The 17,579-nt window shown below is 40.1% G+C and overlaps 1 protein-coding gene and 1 long non-coding RNA gene across 3 annotated transcripts; one reads left to right on the top strand and one right to left on the bottom strand.

The window, feature by feature from the left end:
• Window positions 1-1,250: 1,250 nt before the first annotated feature.
• On the top strand, window positions 1,251-12,698 carry nucks1 (nuclear casein kinase and cyclin dependent kinase substrate 1). 2 transcript variants are annotated; one of them, XM_004069048.3, is made up of 8 exons: window positions 1,251-1,569; window positions 7,726-7,772; window positions 8,331-8,421; window positions 8,543-8,589; window positions 8,662-8,811; window positions 9,952-10,101; window positions 10,179-10,331; window positions 11,745-12,698. In XM_004069048.3, exons 1-8 carry the CDS (start codon window positions 1,553-1,555, stop codon window positions 11,984-11,986), a joined length of 897 nt encoding a protein of 298 aa, XP_004069096.1. In that variant the 5' UTR covers window positions 1,251-1,552; the 3' UTR covers window positions 11,987-12,698. The 2 variants fall into 2 exon arrangements, with proteins under 2 accessions (XP_004069096.1, XP_011473620.1); XM_011475318.3 differs by having other exon boundaries at window positions 1,261-1,569; window positions 8,522-8,589.
• Window positions 12,123-15,176, bottom strand: LOC110015155. The gene is made up of 2 exons (XR_002290278.2): window positions 14,683-15,176; window positions 12,123-14,610 (listed from the first exon to the last, which is right to left on the bottom strand). It is a non-coding gene; the product is annotated as an uncharacterized LOC110015155 (long non-coding RNA).
• Window positions 15,177-17,579: the final 2,403 nt, after the last annotated feature.

Raw genomic sequence — 17,579 nt, 5'->3', positions numbered from 1 at the left:
TTGAAATCAGTGTGTGCCCGCCCACATAAAATATACCAATCGTTTTACCCGAAAACAGCTCATATCCACCCGTAAAGGCAGCTGTGACTAAGGCTGTGAGTGTACTTTTTCGCTTTTTCCAAATCGAATCAGTTTGTGCATAGCGTGTTGGTTGAGCTTAAACTTTTAAAGACAATTATGTGGTTCCCCTTAATGTGCTTAAATTTTTCGTTGTAATGCTATGTTGACAAAGCTAACAACAAATTAACAAAAAAAGTAATTGTGGTAGAATGTTCTAATGATGCCCTGTTTGTATTATATTTGTGTGAAAAACAACAGTGGGCTGAACATGATGAGACTAAAATGTGAATGTATTAGCCAATAACTCTTGCTTACGTTTTTGTTTGTACACATATTTAATTTAGGCTCGATTACTTTGCCAGAAATACCAGTATTCTGGAAAACTTTACCTGCGCTGTTCAGTACCAGAGTCACACTGGTTGAATTTTTGGCTAAAGATGTCCTGGATCAATCAAAATGAACCAATATCGTTTATGAATCGTCTCGTCAACAACAGATTATGATATGAATCAAATCTTTGGTGAAATGAATCGTTACACCCCTACTACGATCTAAAGTAATTTTTATTTTGTAATAAATGTATTTTGTTATCCATAACATCCTTCATCCTAAATTAGTGTGATTTTGCAATCCTAATGAAATCCTAATAATTCCAAATTAAATTTGCAAAAATTACTGATATAACTTTGATGTTAGAAATATTTTAATTGTTTTTTTTTTAATTCAATTTGGAGCAAATTCAAATAAAGTAGACATTTCCCGTCTACTGTCAAATAATGCCCGTGTTGTAAGGCTGCAGCAGATGCATGAATACCTGCATCCCCTGCTGCAGTAAGCCTGGCAGGTGAGACCAGGAAAATGCATTTTTTATAATCTCTAATGACGATGATCAATTAATTATTGATTGTATATGACGTTTGCACGCTAAGTGTGATCTATAATTGCAGCGTAGCTTTTTGGTCTTGCGGGACCCACGCTGGATTTCATGTTTGCATCCAGACTGAGGGCCTCTTTTTGTTTTCTCAAACACTGCCGTGTCTAACAAACCTGCTGGCAAAGGCGGAGAAAGACAAGTTTTAAAAATACGTTGACGAGCAGCTGTCTCGTCCAATAGGATAGCAGTTTGATGTTCAAACGAGCCAATGGCGGGACAGAGGAGCCCTGTCGTTCGTTCCACGGCTCAATGGGGCGGTGCTTGTCGGCTGGAAGCCACCCCTCCAGGCCGCGGGGTTTGGTTGCACGCAGGCTGCAGTTTCAGTTTGTTTTATTCACCATTTTGAGTAGCTGTGGGTTTTGAAAAAGATTATTTGTGTTTGGAGGACGTCTCGCTGCCGTTTCTTGGTTTTCGAGCGCTAGTTCGTACGGCGGAGTAGTTCGTCGACCTCCTCAGTGTTTTGCAGAGCGGGAATCTATTTCTTTCCTCCCCCTCCTTGCTTTTTTTCCCTTCTCCCCCTTTTCTCATATCCCAGACCTCTATTAGTATTCCTGCAAAATGTCAAGACCAGTGAGGTAAGTTTGCTAAATCCGTTCTTGTTTCGCTCTGCCTTAACAACGTGTCGGTGCTAGTCGGCTGCGCGGGGAACGTGCAAGCTCCCCTCCGCGTTGCGTTTTATGAACCTCGTTTTTTTGTGTGTTTATTCCATAAAAAAATAATGGATGCGGGTGAGGGGGAGGGTTGGACGTGCTAGCCAGTGTGTCCCGTCTTGTCCCTCGCTAACATGTATCCCAGCGGCGTGGACTGTCCGCCTCGAGATAACGCGCAGCCCAGCCACTGACTCGCGCCCGTCACGCTGGGAAACGTCTCCACGAGGCGCATTGTCGCAGATAATGTAGGCCACGCGGAAAAATCAGTCGGGGGGATTTCAAAACAGCCACGTTCGTCACTGACCAGACAGCATTTTTTTCCCTCCCCGTCTTCAACTAGGGCGAGAATATGGCTACCCATTCATCCAGGGGAGGATCTAAAATGCTGCCACAGTAGCCCCCACCGAGGAGAAAAAAAAAGAGGTGGTGGTTGGCCTTGGGTTTTGATCTCGTTACCGCGCAGACTCGCTGCTCGAGCCGCCATTATCTCCACATCGCACTTTTGTAACAATGGAGTCTGCTGGTGTTTCGGGGAGTGTGTTGGTAACTTAAGGGGGGAGTTTAACACAGACACGTTTTCGGCGCTGGCTGTAAATTAACTGTGCTGGCTGATGTCAGAAGAAGGCGGGAAGCTAAAAGAGGGACTACTCCCCCCTCTGGAGCTGGTTCTTCGCTGCCATGATCTCCCATCTGGGTGTCAGAGCTCCATTATTGCGATTTTAAACGCTTTCGTGTGTGCTTTTTCCCGCCCACAGTCCGTCAGTTTACACCATTTTCGATCTAACTATGAGTGTTAAAACCAAAAATAATTGTGTGCGTGTCTTTTTTTTAAATCAATCTTTTCAAAATGTGGCCCCGCCCATTTTTCCTGTTTCGTTTGTTACCATTTGTTTTGCCATTTCCGGTTTAAATGAGATAAAAAATTCCAAAATAAATGCAATAGTGAGAAATAACTGTCAGTATCAGAAAGGAAATGCCTACAAAAATATAGAAATTTCAAATATATATATATATATATATATATATACCATTTTTGTTCTTTGTACAATTCGGTTGTTTGTTTTATTGTTGCTATTTTTGCGTGTGTGACAAAATTAGATCATTGTGAAGTTCAAAGAAATTGCTAGAAGGCTTTATTTTGAAATTCAAAGTAAACACACAACCAACCCAAATTTTAATCTTTTTATTTTCATTGACTGTCAATTAGGGCTGCACGATATGAGGAAAACACTCGATGTGCGATATTAGAGATTAAAATTTCGATAACGATATAATTTGCGGTATATAAGCAAATAGCAAAATAACCAAATAACCATTCCCATTACATTGCAACAGTTTAAAAATTATACTCCAAATGTCACTCGTCGACATAGGTGACAAACATCTAACGTAATAGGCCTCCATCCGATTGGTCAAATGCATAAAGGGATTTATTTGATTCATTAAATGGTTCAAGCTGACATAAGATTGTTTTAGCACATTTAAGGTTTGCGATTTATTGCGATATTTGCCGTCTTTTGCGATATGCATATTGCAGAGCTGGATTTTGCGATAACAATAAATTTGTTTTTGTTTTTTAATTTTATTTTCTATTGTGCAGGCCTACTGTCAATAGTAATAAATATAACTCTATAAGCTAAGTCTTTATCACAATAAGTGTAATCTAATTTAATACCCATATTGACACCAACATGATTATGGCAGATATAAAACTGAGTATAAACATTTTTTACACTTGACATTGATTGACAGCTGTAGCGCCTGCCATGTGGCATCCAAATTACACGCTATAAAATTAAAAGGTGCACATAATATTTTTTCTGGTTATTTCCATTGGAGTCAACTTTAGTCTGTCAATATTAATTTGACTTAATTTGACAATTAATTCCTTTTATGGGGAATGCAAACTTTTAAGCTTTTTCTCTATAAAATGCAAAGGCCCTTTTACATTTTCTAGATTTCTTTTTTTTGTTATTGTTGTGGCTTTTTTAAAGCCATCATTAATATTATGGCTATTTTTTGCGTGTGCACATCCCCTGCATCAAAATGTGTGATTGTCACAATTGCAATGTAGCCAAAAGTTTGCGTCCTTCATTGGTGGGACTTGCACTTTAGCTGTACTTTACAGTTTTTAAATTAAAGACCCACTCCGACGAAAGTTGTGTTTTTGGTGGTTTTTAACATTTTCATATGGCATTTTGTGATTATGGAGGACGCCTATAAAGAAAAGTAAGCTTAAAACTGAAATTCGGAGTCATTCTTTATTTAAATTGTGAATCAAGAGCTTACTTGTGATGTAGAAAATACGGTGGGTGGATCACAAGCTTCCTGCTGTGCTCCACTCTGATTCATACATGTGCAGACCAACAGATCCATTTACGTCTTTGTTTTCCTCGTCTGAGCTGGCGTCTGTCTCAAAACTGTTCGTCTGGTCACCAGCAACGTTAGGTTGGGGTTGTGAGGGGCTGTAAGCTAATGGGAGAGCATAAATGGAGAGCTAGGGCTTCACAAAATGAGCAAAACTTGAGGTTTGCAGTATTATTGGTCAATGTGACGACTATATAATTTGCGATACCTCAACAAATAGCAAAACAACTAAGAACATAATTAAATTGCGCTCCAACTGACCCTCATCTACATAGGAAGTGAGCATCTAACATAAAAAGGCTCAATCTGATTGGTCAGTCCGGTTGGTGCAATGCATAAATGGATTTATTTGATTCGTTAAATACTTCAACCTGCCATAAGACTGTTTTAGCACATTTAAGGTTAGCATTTATCACTATTTTTGCTGGCGATATGCGTATTGCACAGCTTGATATTGCGATAACGATAAGTTTACAATTTATTGTGCAGGCCTAAGGAGAGCTCTCAGCAATTCTTTGTGTCTACAGTCCCACTCACAATGATTTAATGATCTACTGCCGCTTTGCAGAAACTGTCCTAGAAAATGGCAAAAAGGTTTTTTTGATTTTGGCTAAAACTGCATGGTCATAATTAAAAGACCACTCCGCACTAGGAGTCTAACGTTGAATCAATGATCTAAGAGGCACGTTGGTAAAATAATCGACCTATGTCATTAGAAAATCCTTTTAAAATGAAATAAATCAATCATGTAAATTACCATTTGTAATTTTTCAAAGACGTGTTCTGTTTGTTATTTTTAAGTGGAAAAACAGCAGTGGCCTGAACTCTTATGAAACTAAAATGTTAATGAATTTGATTTTGATGTGACATGAATTTGATTTATCTCTGAGTCACACTGGTTGAAGTTTTTGGTTAAAGATGTCCTGGCTCCATTTGAGGTCAATGAATTGGTTCGTTGGGAATAAATATCAACTATGAATTGTAATGCCAACCACAAAATATAAAATGAAACACATTCTTGTTTTAGGATTAAATTCTTCCTCTGAGTCAAAAAGCCAACAATAGTCCGAGCTGTTAAAAATGTTTTTTCTATTTGCTCTAACAGCAAAATGGTCTCCTCCTTGAAACTTTAGAAAAATATTGATGAATAAATATAAATTAAATAAAAAAGTCATATCTGTATAATGGTCCAAATTGTGTAGCTTGGAAAGTAGTCAAAGTGACACAGGAAAATAGTTTTCGGCTGGGGTCAACAGCCAATTCCATCTGCAGACAGAAGCGGCTTCTTTGTCCGTCTAATCCAAGGTGCTGCTTTCCACCGAAAGAAGAGCCCTGCTGGTTGCACAGACCACTGGGAAAATGATATAAATGTTTTGATCATAGCAGTAAGTCTTTTATGAGCCAATATTAGAGCTTTAAACTGGATTTTATTGGAACAATGATGATTTACGAACAGGAGATGTGATCAATATTAGTTTTACAGTCAGAGCGCAGCAGGTTTGCAGCTGCAGCCAGCCTCAGTTTAGAGCTGTAAAGACGCCGTCATCCTGTGAAGGAATCACTGTCTGAGGAGTTCTCCACACACTTTATGAACCCCTGTCATTAAACCTATATATTTGTGGCCATTACTGTTTGATGGCGGCGGAATGCTGGAGTGTTTGCGTTGTGTGAGAATAGTGTAACTGTATTCTAGCTGGATGCTGTCACTCTAAAATGCCAAACCGCCTCTGCATGCTGTGACAGCTCCACCTGACAGCTGCAGACACGTGTGTCAGTGCTGTCAGAGATCCTCGCTGTAGGACACGCATGTTTTTACAATGCGATCCCACTGACGTTCCTTAATAAAAGAGCAGAATGGGATTCCTAACACTGTAGTTATTGGTTATTGCTAAGTTATTGGTTATTGCTAAGTTAGAGTGAAAAGGTTTTGTTTTCTGAAAATTGAAGAATAATTTTCATATTCTTTAGTGGATTTTAGGAATAACCATGGTTGTCATTCGAGCTAAGCGAGGAAACAATGAGCAAAACTGCTTTATTATATTGTGCTTCATCTGGATTTGATGTTGGATAAATATTTTTCGATTTGTTTGGCATGGGACTTAAAGAAGCTCCCCTGTAGACCTGTACAAGACTGGGATGAAATGATCTACAATAAGCAAGCAGCTTAGTGAGAATAGATCAACTGTTGGAGCAATTATTAGAAAATGAAAAAAGGAAGATCAATGATGATCTTTATCCACCTGGAGCTCCATGCAAGATCTCACCTGACATGGTACATATCATCTTGAGCCACAAGCTACATGGGGGAACTGGTCAATGAAAGAGGGCTGGGACCGCAGTTACAAAGATAACTATGGCAACTCACAACATTGTCATGAATTATATTACTGCAGTGCTCCAAAGGCCCTCCTGCTTACACCAGCTCATGTCCAAGCCTGCCTGAAACCATCTGGATAATCCAGAGGATTGAGAGAAGGTCCTGTGACCGAAATGGTACTATTTGGCACTCGCCACGTTTGGAGGAGAAAGAATGCAAAGTTCCATCCAATGAAACCCGTAAAGCCACTATGAAGCATGGGGGTGGAAGTATCATGGTTTGGTGTTTTACAAACTGGGTGGGACAATGACAGTGATCCTGAACACAGTGCCTGGGCATCCAAGGAGTGGCGACATAAAAACTATTTCAAGGTTCTGGAGTGTTCTATCCGGTCTGTGGACCTCAATCCTATGGAAAATCTTTTCTACTGTACATGCAGATTATCTTTTTTTTTTTTTTTTTTGTCCTGTCCTGCAAATTAACACACAGATTGTCAAATTTAAGCAACCACTGAAATAGTGAATGGAGATAAGTCACCTGTTTGTGTGCTACTGCTTAACCCAAGAGAACCCAGGCCCTCGGTTTTTGTTGTTTTGTTGCCAGCTTGAAAAGCCCTGGAGAAAATAGTTGTTGGGTTCTCTAGTTAAGTCGGGTCTATGAAGGCTGAACCTTTTGTGTTGCTCGTTAATTTTGACACAACACATCCATTACTACAGGTGGCTGTGTGCTACCAAAAAAAGGTCACCGCAGAGAAAAATGTGATGATGTGTCCAAGAGCCATAGCTGATGGCAGCAATAAATCATTTGAAGCAAGAACCCTGAACTAAATGACTGTTTATATTAAGAATCAAAGTTAACAGATCTGTAAAAATCACCGCTATAACCATAGAGAGGATACAGTCATCTACAGGTTGGAGACGTTTTCTAATGAATTTGATTGTAACAAGATGTTTGTCTAGTTTTCCATCATTTAGGATTTTCAATTTGTCTCTTAAAATGTTAAGATTATTGGGTTTTGTCATTGATGTACATTTATTTCATTTATTGGGATTCTTATGAATAAGATTATCATAGAAGTTTACTTGACTGATTTATGTTTAGACGTGAAAATTAATAGAATCTCTGTGTTGTTGCGCTCATTCCTCTGCGTTTGCTTCCAAATCCATGGTTGTCTGTCATCTCCTGAGACTTTAACCACATTGGACTTGGAAACTGAAGGTGGTCTCATGTCAGGTTCAACACAGATATCCTCATGCTGTCCAGACACTGATGCACAGCTCGCCTCGGGTTTCCTGTTAGAGATGATACCATTGGCACAACCATACCCCCCTAAACTGTCCGTATCGCGTGTTAGCCCAACAAAACTGATGATTTTCCGTTATGTTCTGTCTTCACAGGAACAGGAAAGTGGTAAACTACTCACAGTTCAACGAGTCTGACGCAGGTGAGTGGCGTCCTGTTCCTTAAAACAAGGACTAACTAAACCACCCAACTTTAAACTAGACCAGTAGATATCCAATTCACTTATTTATACATTTTTGCAACTGTGACCAGTGATTAATCTTTAGACCAACGATTTTCTAAACCCTCACAGCTCCACCAATTCTCATATTAGCCACAATCGCTGGAAAGGTAAAATGATTGGGCAGAATTGTACAGCCTAACTGATAAAAAAGCGAACCACCTAAACGAGGCAACAAAATTCATGTTTTTATGTGAAACCGGCAGTACTGTATACGTTGTACTGGTACCAATTTGGCACCAAGTTTCAGGACCCATTCTTTCTAAAATTTCACTCGTGTCTCTTTAGAAATCCATCCACAGACGTGGATCATTAAAAAGTTAAAATATGGTAAATCTTTTAATGGATTTCATTGGCGTGTGTCCGACAGGACAGGTGTGTCTGTGACACCTGCAGCTTTCAAAGAATGAGCGTAGCATTTCTGTCTGTGGGAGCCTTTTTCTGACTTTCGACTGAACTCTAGCTCCTCTTTTTCTGCAGAAGAGGAGTACGGCGATGACAAGCCGAAGAAAGTGCGACCAGCCCCTCGTGAGCCCAAGCACAAGCGATCAAAGAACTCGCAGGATGAAAGGTTAGCACTCGGTGGAACCCCGCAGCTTCCTGTTCACGTTTGAACGGGAGCAGAGACATCTGTGTTTTTGTGTTCGACTGAGCAAAATGTTTTTTCTCAGACTGTCTTTGTTTTGTTCCAGTGAGGACTCCGACGACAAGCTTTCCAAATCCAAAAACGATTCAGCTGGTGAGTTTCTGGTCAGTGTGTAGCGGCGCTGTGCTTGACCGGCCAACACTGAACTGTCTTGTTACGATCCAGATGACTTTGGCAGCGAAGAAGAAGAAAACGAGTTTGGAGAGGAGGAGGAAGAAGGAGGAAGCGACTATGAAGAAGAGAGAGGCAAAAAGGCAAAGAAAGCCAAGCCGGAGAAGCCCAGCAAGCGGGGTCCGAAGAGGAAACGACCTGCAGGTCAGTCCTGTTCACACGGTGATGGCGGCTCCGCTACTGAACACCGGCAACGACCTATAACCACCAGGTGCAGTGTGGGGTTCCGAGTCTTGCCCAAGGACATTTTGACACATGGGCAGGCAAGGCTGGAACAAACCTGCGATCTTCTGATCAGAGGTCACCGCTCTCCCTCTGCGCCATGGCTGCCCGTAACTTGTAACAAGTATCCAAATACTCGGATACTCGTAATCTGCTCCCGAAAAATGTAGTTCATTTCTTTGTGACATCCGAATTGATTCATTTCTTAATATAAGAAAGGGTAGTAGAATTACACCTCAGACGGCGCAATCATCACTTTACAATGAAAGAATAGTGGTCATTTGAAAAAAACAGCTAAAGAAACCAATTGTTCTACCTTCACAGGAAGTAAAGACATTTTCAAAGTAAAGTGTGGATAAAGGATTTCATTTTGAAAGTTGAGCTATGAAGGGTTTTTGCAGACAAAAAATGAGACTGGAGATAATTTTACTTTGAAGAAAAAAAGGTTCTAAAAAACAAATATGTTTTAAATATGGTCAACAATTTAAATTTAAAAAATCTAATGAATATCAATGTTAGAAAAAGTCTTATGATCAATTATGTGACATCGTACACAAAGATTAATAGCAATTTTGGGCATCATAATTGTTAAACTGGTTTTGTATCTGGAACAGATTGCTCTATTATTTTTGGTTCTTTAATGTTATTTTCTAATACCTGCAGTTCACCTCTGAAACCTGGACATGTATAACCTGCTGAAAGATGACACAAACATTTGCTTTCTGCTCAGTTGCAGTTTGTTGTGGAAACTAGGTGGGATTAATGTTCTCTTTAGCCAATCGGATCCGTCGTCCGGATCACATGATATCGTTTCCAGCTTTTCATTCCTGACCGAAGGGACAATGAGACCAACTTCAATTTGACTAAATGAATCTGATGACTGCAGCTTTAGTTGTTATTGAGTAGTTTTCTTCAATCTGGCTCGCACACAAACACGCAACCCTCCTTTGATGATGTCATCATGACCCATGGTCTTTAAGCTTTAACGGAAAAATGAGGAAACGTGTAAAAACCTCTTTCTAGTAGTTTCTATGAAGAGTTTCTGCTCGTTTCTCTGTGCAGATGACAGCGACGACGACAAGGAAGTGAGTCGAAAGCGTACAGTGCGCCAGGCGGCGTCCAAGGCCGCGTCCAAACAGAGAGAGATCCTGCTGGGAGACGGAGGCAGCGAGGACGAGGAGCACGAGGACCAGGAGGAGCCGTTCTTAGACCGTACGTACACCGTCAATCGTCAACGCCATCGGGTCTTGTTCGGCCACCATGCACGCTCTCACGGTTTCTGTCTGCAGCTGACGAGTCGGGAAGCGATGAAGACTTCATGGTTGAGGACGATGATGACAGCGACTACGGCCGCTCCAAGAAGAGGAGCAAGAAAGTGATCCGACGGGGACAGCCGGACAAGAAAGAGAAGAAAAGCCCCAAACCACGACTAAAGGCCACAGGTGAGGTTTTACAACGGGACACAGGAGCGCCATTTCACAGAGGTGTAACAATTCTTCCATGTATTGCTTTATATTCCTACCATCAGACCAGATTGAAACTGAAAACAAGTCTGTAACGGCCTTCCGTCATTATAAAATGTTTTTAAAAAAGAATAAATCAACATTGGAAAAGTGCCATGTTTGGATTGATGCACGATGACGTAAAGATGCTGTGACGTCATAACCAAGCGCCAGAAAAGTGGAAAACAGACTTGATAGCGGAGAGCAGAGAGGACATGGAGCAAAACCGTACCACGGCAGAATTACGCTGCAATGTGTGGAAATGCTTTGGATGTAAAAAAAAAAAAGAGAAATTTTACCCTTGCTCACTGTTTAAAGGCTTTAGTAAAATACAACACGACTAATCTCTCACTAAACCCAGTGTGTTTTCTGCGTCACAAATGGGACCTTTTTCAAACAGCATTTTTTTGCTCCTGAATTACAAGGATTGGAATAAAGAAATACTGAGAAATGCAATTTCGAGCTTAATTTTCTTTATAAATGTCCTCCATCATCAGAAAAACGCCACAAGGACATGTTAAAAACACCAAAAACACCGTTTTCATTTGAGTGGGTCTCTTTAGGACGACATGATGATTTTTACATGCTGGCTATCCAGCTACATCTTGGACTCGTCTGGCTGCAGACGGTGATGTCAGCCCTGCTGAAGCCTCATGCTTTGCTAGCATGTTAAGAATTTTTGGCTAAACACGTCCTCATCGCTTTTGAGTCAGGGATTTAAGTCGTATTGTTAAAAAAGGAACCAATATTAACTTTCATATCTGAATCATATCTGTAGTTATGATATGAATCGAAACATTCAAATAGTCTTTACAGCCCTACTTATGATGCATTTTAAACTGAAATGACATCAACGGACTTCAAAGTGTGAGAAAAAACTTTCGGAACCCAAGAGACTCCAAAGGAATTTCAAAATAAAGAACACATATTTTAAACTTTATTTTGAAATTCCCTTACTACAATAAATATATCGCCATTTTTTTTCTATGTCCAAAACTACATTTATAAAATCTATTGTGCTGAAAATTTCCCATAAGTCTCTTCGAAAAACCAGTGTGCATTGATCCTCACTAGATTGGTGGATTTAGACCACAATGCATTGTCTTTGTCATTAAAAAAATGTGTGTAGAATTGTTTTATAAATTATCCAACGTTTTCATTATCAGAACACAGTGGATTCATTAATTCTTCACCAAATGTTTTTATTTTTAAATGTCATATTTTCCTTTTTTTTCCTTTTTAAAGTGCTCATGTGTATGAATTGTGTTAAAATCCAAGACTTTTAGGGGTTTGGGGGCTGTGAGATGATGCTGATCATTTATTCACGTCGTTTATTTACTCCTCACCCCCCAGTGACCCCCAGCCCAATGAAAGGAAAGGGGAAGGGACGCCGCGGCGCCAAGCCCGTGGAGAAGAACTCACCCAAAGAGGAGGAGGAAGACGAGGAGCCCGAGAGCCCCGTAGAGGACGAGGAGGAAGAGGCAGAGAAGAAGGAGAGCTCCCCCGCCCCTAAGACAAAGAAAGAAGCTGAGGAGGAGGAAGAGGAAGAAGAGGAGGAGGGCTCAGAAGAAGAGGCGCCCTCTGGAGAAGACTAGAAGATGGTACCGGATGGAAGCCCATCGTCCACATCTCTTTCTCTTCGTCTCTTTGTTTTCTTTTGTTGCTCTGCATTTAGAGTTGTTGTTTGTTTGTTTTTTTCCTCGCGGCGGCCTGGCTCAACGGTTTCCCCCCTTTTTTTTTTTTTTTTTGTCAATTCGTTTCCAGCAGCTTCTGCGAAACCGCCGGCGAGCGTCCGTCCTGATCCTCACCAACACTATTGACTTCAGAGTTAATTCCTCCTCCTTTCTTTCTTTGCCGCCTCATCCGGTTAACTATTTAAGCGTCTCTTTTCTGACTCAAAGCCTTCATGTGTGTTCAAAACCCGCGCCGATTCTCGCCGCCACTTCAGACTTCACAAACGCGTTCCTATTTTCTGCTCGTCAGCTGCTTCTCGGCAACGGTTTGTGGTTGTTGGTCAGGCTTTCGGTTTTATCGCACATCTCAACACAAACACACAAGACCTCACTGCCTGGCTTCAACCAGCAACCCATTCAAGCCCTTGAGCCAGGCACTGCAGAATTTTTAAAAGAAAAGAAATGCAAGAAGAGATGGTTTTTTTGTTGTTGTTTTGTTTTCAGTTTTAAAAAAGAAAAAAAGTTGAATGTTTTTTCTCCTGCTGTTTCATTGGTCTAATTCCTTATTCAAATTTTTTTTGTAATGTTTGTTTTTTAAGAAAAAGAAATAAAATGTATCATGGTTTTAAAGAAACAAACTGGAGCCCTCTCCGCTATCTTCTCTTCGTCAGTCGTAAACCTTTGGATGCTTCGCGGCTGAAGCTGGGAGGTCCAGCGATCCAGGATCTCCGCATGGAACGACTCTAGGAGGTTTAGGTCTTTGCTGTCAATCAGGATCAAATCGGTGCCATCAGAACCTAAAGTCATAAACGATTGCCAAATTTTAGAGATTTAAGAGGTCGTCGGTTAGCAGTGATTGTTGTGAGTCGGTCAGAGTCAAGGTTCCTATGGCAACCACTCTTACCTTCCTGTAGTGCACATGTTGGAAGTCTGCACCCCTACCATTTGAAAGCGGGCTCAGGAGAATCTGTCCTATGTTTGTTGTTGAGGCCTCCTAGTTTTTTAAGGCATCGATTGGTCAGTTTGTAACTGAAACAACAGAAAAAATGTGACAAAAAGGATTATCAAGAGCAAAATAGGTTATTCTGACCAACAGAATCACTGAGCAGCTGTTTGGTTTTGGCTTCTTTAACGAGTGGCTTCTTCCTGCTTGGAACGCCGCGGGGCGGGCTTCACCCCGTCCAGTTCTCATATACAGACGATGGAATACACACCTTAACAGACTCCTAGGGACTTTCTCCAGTTTTGAATGCAGCTGCTTTCCAAGTTTTTTCATGCATTGAAGCAGTGAATTACTTATAAAGAGCCGTATCCAGCAGAGAGTTCCAGATACGTGATGGAAATCCATCCATCCGTTCCCTAAACCCAGGGATGCTGGAGTCGACGCTGCTAATGAAAGGTGAATGTGGGTCCACCGTGGAAGAAAATCTTGTAAGTTCAGACAAATTTTGTTTTTTTCCTTTATTTCTTGGTATTTTTTACAACACAAATGCAGAAAATCCTACAGTAGAATCACAGTCCAAGGACACTGTGGATTTCTACAGAAAATTAAGACATTTGATTTTTTTTTTTTTATTGAAAACTGCTCAACTTAACAGAATTTAAGACCTTTCTGCCAATTGTTTACTGATGTGTTAGTTAATGCCGTCATTCAGTGTATTTTAAATGATAAAATAGACCTGGAAAAACCACAAACAGCAAACAAATGAATGGGCAACATTTAGCTCCACTGAGAAAACATTCAAGAAGATAACGGTTAAAGAGCAAATAAACACATTTTGTGTTTAGGTATTTATTATGGTACATGTCAAACATCTAGTTCAGTGTATTTTTAAACTGCACACCATTGAAATTTAAAGATTATGTGTAGTTTACCAAATAAAAATTAGATTCTCTGAAAGTATTTTTCTACTTTTAGACTTAGAAGAAAGTTAATTATGGACATACTCCAAAGATAAATCCAAAAACGGGAAAATAAAGTAAAAAAAACAAAAAACCAATACAGCAACAAAATAAAAAACAAGATGTTTTCCTGCTCCTGCTTTTAGCCAGGATCTGAGTGAGGTTTGATCTGACAGTGGCAGAAATTCAGCTTTTACCCGAACTTTCCCGCCACATGGCACCTCACAGACCTGCTCAGTCTCCTCTGGCACAGATGGAGGACGCTTGTTAGAAAGTGACGGTCTGAAATTCTGCTGGAAGTTTGTCTGACATTTGCACAATGAAGCCTGAAGTAAATGATGTCACTAATCCATTGATTTTCTGTCCTCAACAACTGTTCCAGGACAGTGGAATCGTAATAATTATGATTGGGAAAAGAATGAACTGTGTAGAAATGAAAGGAAGGTAGGATTTCCACCTGTTGGCCTAAAAGGTGCATCATTTCAACTGAAAAATTACTCCTGCCAACATCACGAGGCAGAAACATCAAACCTCTGCTGCTCCTGAAGTTGGTGGTGGAAAAGTTCAACTTCTAGAGTTGCGTCTCCAAGGTTACGTGTGTGGGATTTGGGATGCATTTGAGGTTCAAATCCAGGACAGCGCATCTGGTGAGCAACAAAACACTGCTTACAATCACTGCAAACAATCAAGAGGAGGGAGAAAGAGCGAGCGCTCACAAGTTTGATTTTTCTGCTTTCCTGTGTGATAAGGTGATGGGAAGCAACGCCCCGTCGTGCACTGTTGCTAAGAAACCGCAGCGGAGTCTTGACACTCCTAGTGTGGTGCATCGTGCTGCAGTCCTCTCTTCCATATGCTGGGCTCTGGCTGCTGTGGAGGTTCAGAGCGAGCAGCCATGTCAGTCACATCCATAATGACTGTAAATCAGAAATGAGATCATGACAGAACTGCAATCAGATACCCACTGATTTCTACAGAATCTGGATGTTCACTAAATTTGCTTGTTTTGAATAAACAAACATTTGAACTTGATCCTGTTTTTTCCCCCCACAGAATCCTTTCATATGTAAAGAAAATTAGGTTTAAATGAAGTTATCCGAGAGAGAACTGGTGTGATGCGAGAGTTGGCTGATAGAGCAAAGCAAAAGGCACTGGGTTGGTTCGGACATGTTGAAAGAATGGGAAGGGAGCGATTGGTGAAAAGGGTATATGAATCTGATGTGAGTGGAGTGAGAATGAGAGGAAGACCGTGAATGGGATGGACAGAGGGTGTAAGAAGAGCGTTGAATGCAAGAGGGATGACTGTGGTGCAGGGGAGAGAGGCTGCTCAGGACAGGGATGGGTGGAGAGAGCTTGTGTATGGATGAATGGATGGGTGTGGTAGAGGTCTGGTCTTGGGATGAAGCGGCAAGGGGAAACCAGCCTTGGCTGAGGCCCTGCTGTGGAGGTGCCCACACTGGTCTGTGCAGCTGACCCTGGTGCAGTGTGGTGTGGCTTAGACCAGGCCTCAGACCAGTCACACGCACATACACACACATGCACTCACACACTGAAGGAGGAAGGTTTGGGGAAGAGACAGAGGGAGCTAAAATTGTGTGCCTTGTCTAGGCTACCCCACCTTGGTGGGACACAGCCTTGGTAAATAAAAAAAATAAAAAAAAATTTGTTGTTCATTTGTCAGATATGACGGAGCCTTAGGGGCCCACAAAAAATACATTCAAAACAAGTATAAGAAATAAAGCCATAAAATTATGAGAAAAAGTTATAAGAAAAAGTTATAAGAAAAAAGGCAGTAAAATGATGAGAGAAAATAGTAAAATTCAGAGAAAATTGTGAGAGAAAAAATGCCCAAATTTTGAGATAAGATTTAAAACTATGAGAAAAAATTTGTAAAATTGTGAAGAAAAAGTCCAAATAAGAAAATTAATATTTTTGTCCTCATAATATTTACAAAAATATTATGAGGACAAAAAGTAGTAAATTCTTGAGAATTCTTTTTATAAGCATTACGAATTTTTCATTACAAATGCTCCATTTGTTTTATATGAATAGGGCCACCAAATGTAAACAAATATACTAGAATAATGTCCTAAAATGATTAGAAGTAAGCCACACAATTATGAAAAAAGTTAACATTTTATGAGAATAAAATCAGGATTTCTTCTTAATTTTATTATAGTAACAACAATGTTGGAATTACAATGATTTCCTGGGGGGGTTGGATGAAATATTACTAATTAAAAACAAACCACAAGATGATACGGGATTAAAGTCTGGCTAATGTATCTCAATGTTGTCCTTTTTTTATTTTTACTAAAGGTAACATTAGTTATCATGTCAAAAATGTCAATGTTTTCTCCCAATCCTTAAGTTGTACCTCATGTTTAATGAAACAACTTTAAAGGCCTGCAGTCCTGTTCTTCTCTAAACAAGCCTGCAGCTTCTCGCTGGTGGAAATCATTAGTGGATTTTCTCTGGAAAACTGCTATTTGGACTCCCCTTTTATGTAAATAATTTTAAAGAATGGGCTTTGCAGCAGCAGTGAAGGAGCAGGGGAAACCATAAACACAAAGGCTTTTTCCCCCTAAATTATGCTTTTTTTTAATGGATTCATCATATAGTTTGTCAAAAAGATGTTGATAAACTCAAGAGGTTTTATTTTTTCCAACTCTTCCTGAAAGAATCCAGGAACTCAAATGTTATTTTTGATTAGATTTTACATTTTAACAAAATAAATTCTTAAAAACTTATAAAGAATCTGACCCTAATAACCATAATAACTTAGAAAAAAATACAGTTTTTACTCAAGAAACAGTTCACAACTTTTAATAACACATTAAGTTGAAGCCGCTATTGTGTTTTTTCTCTAAGAATGGCAGTTTCCGTATCTCTACAAACACATTTGGTGTACAAAAACATAGAAATAGTTTGTAATCCGTGAATGTTATGCATCTGCAGGACTAAATGAACAATATTCAAACACAGATTGACCTTTTTTAGAGAATTGTGGCTGATAATAGGTTTAGTTAGAAGCTTTGGCTTCTTCTGATCATGCTGGAGCGTTCATGTCTCCTCTGATCCACCAGAGGGCACAGCACACCAACAGAACAAGCTCCTGCAGAGCATTCCCATCAGAGAAACCTGCTGTCTGTTGCCTCACAGTCTGTGAGGTCACACACCTCTTAATGACCGTTATTTCTGAACAAAATGCTCTAAATCTTCATGAAATGGTCCTAAAACCGGGTTCTTTGAAACAGCCATTTGTAAGGGGAAACAGTCTTCAGAAACCACCTTCTGAACTTTTTATTTTTTTATCAAGGAGAAATTTTGACACACAGCTGCACACATTTACTTTGACATGAAGATAATATTTTCAATCAATAAACTAAAATATGTGGATGAAAACTACAATTAATGTCAATGTAGGCCGAAATCTGGAGAAACCGGTTGTTAGAAGCGATTTTCTTATTAAAAGTAACTGTTTTTATCATTTTATTTTACTGGACACACTATTATTATCGGCCACTGGGCGGAGCCCCCGGGGAAGACAGAGGACACGCTGGAGAGGTCCCCCCAGAGGAGCTGGGGGAAGTGGCCGTGGGCGAGGAAAGTCCCT

Source organism: Oryzias latipes, chromosome 5 (assembly GCF_002234675.1).
Source record: "Oryzias latipes chromosome 5, ASM223467v1".
In the NCBI taxonomy this organism is placed as follows: domain Eukaryota; kingdom Metazoa; phylum Chordata; class Actinopteri; order Beloniformes; family Adrianichthyidae; genus Oryzias; species Oryzias latipes.
This window is presented reverse-complemented; position numbering and strand designations above follow the sequence as displayed.

What these genes read in the sequence shown, in the direction of transcription:
- nucks1 (XM_011475318.3), top strand. An exon ending in GTTCAACGAGTCTGACGCAG is followed by an intron (nt 7,773 to 8,330) that starts GTGAGTGGCGTC and finishes CTTTTTCTGCAG; the next exon opens with AAGAGGAGTACGGCGATGAC. An exon ending in ACCACGACTAAAGGCCACAG is followed by an intron (nt 10,332 to 11,744) that starts GTGAGGTTTTAC and finishes CTCACCCCCCAG; the next exon opens with TGACCCCCAGCCCAATGAAA.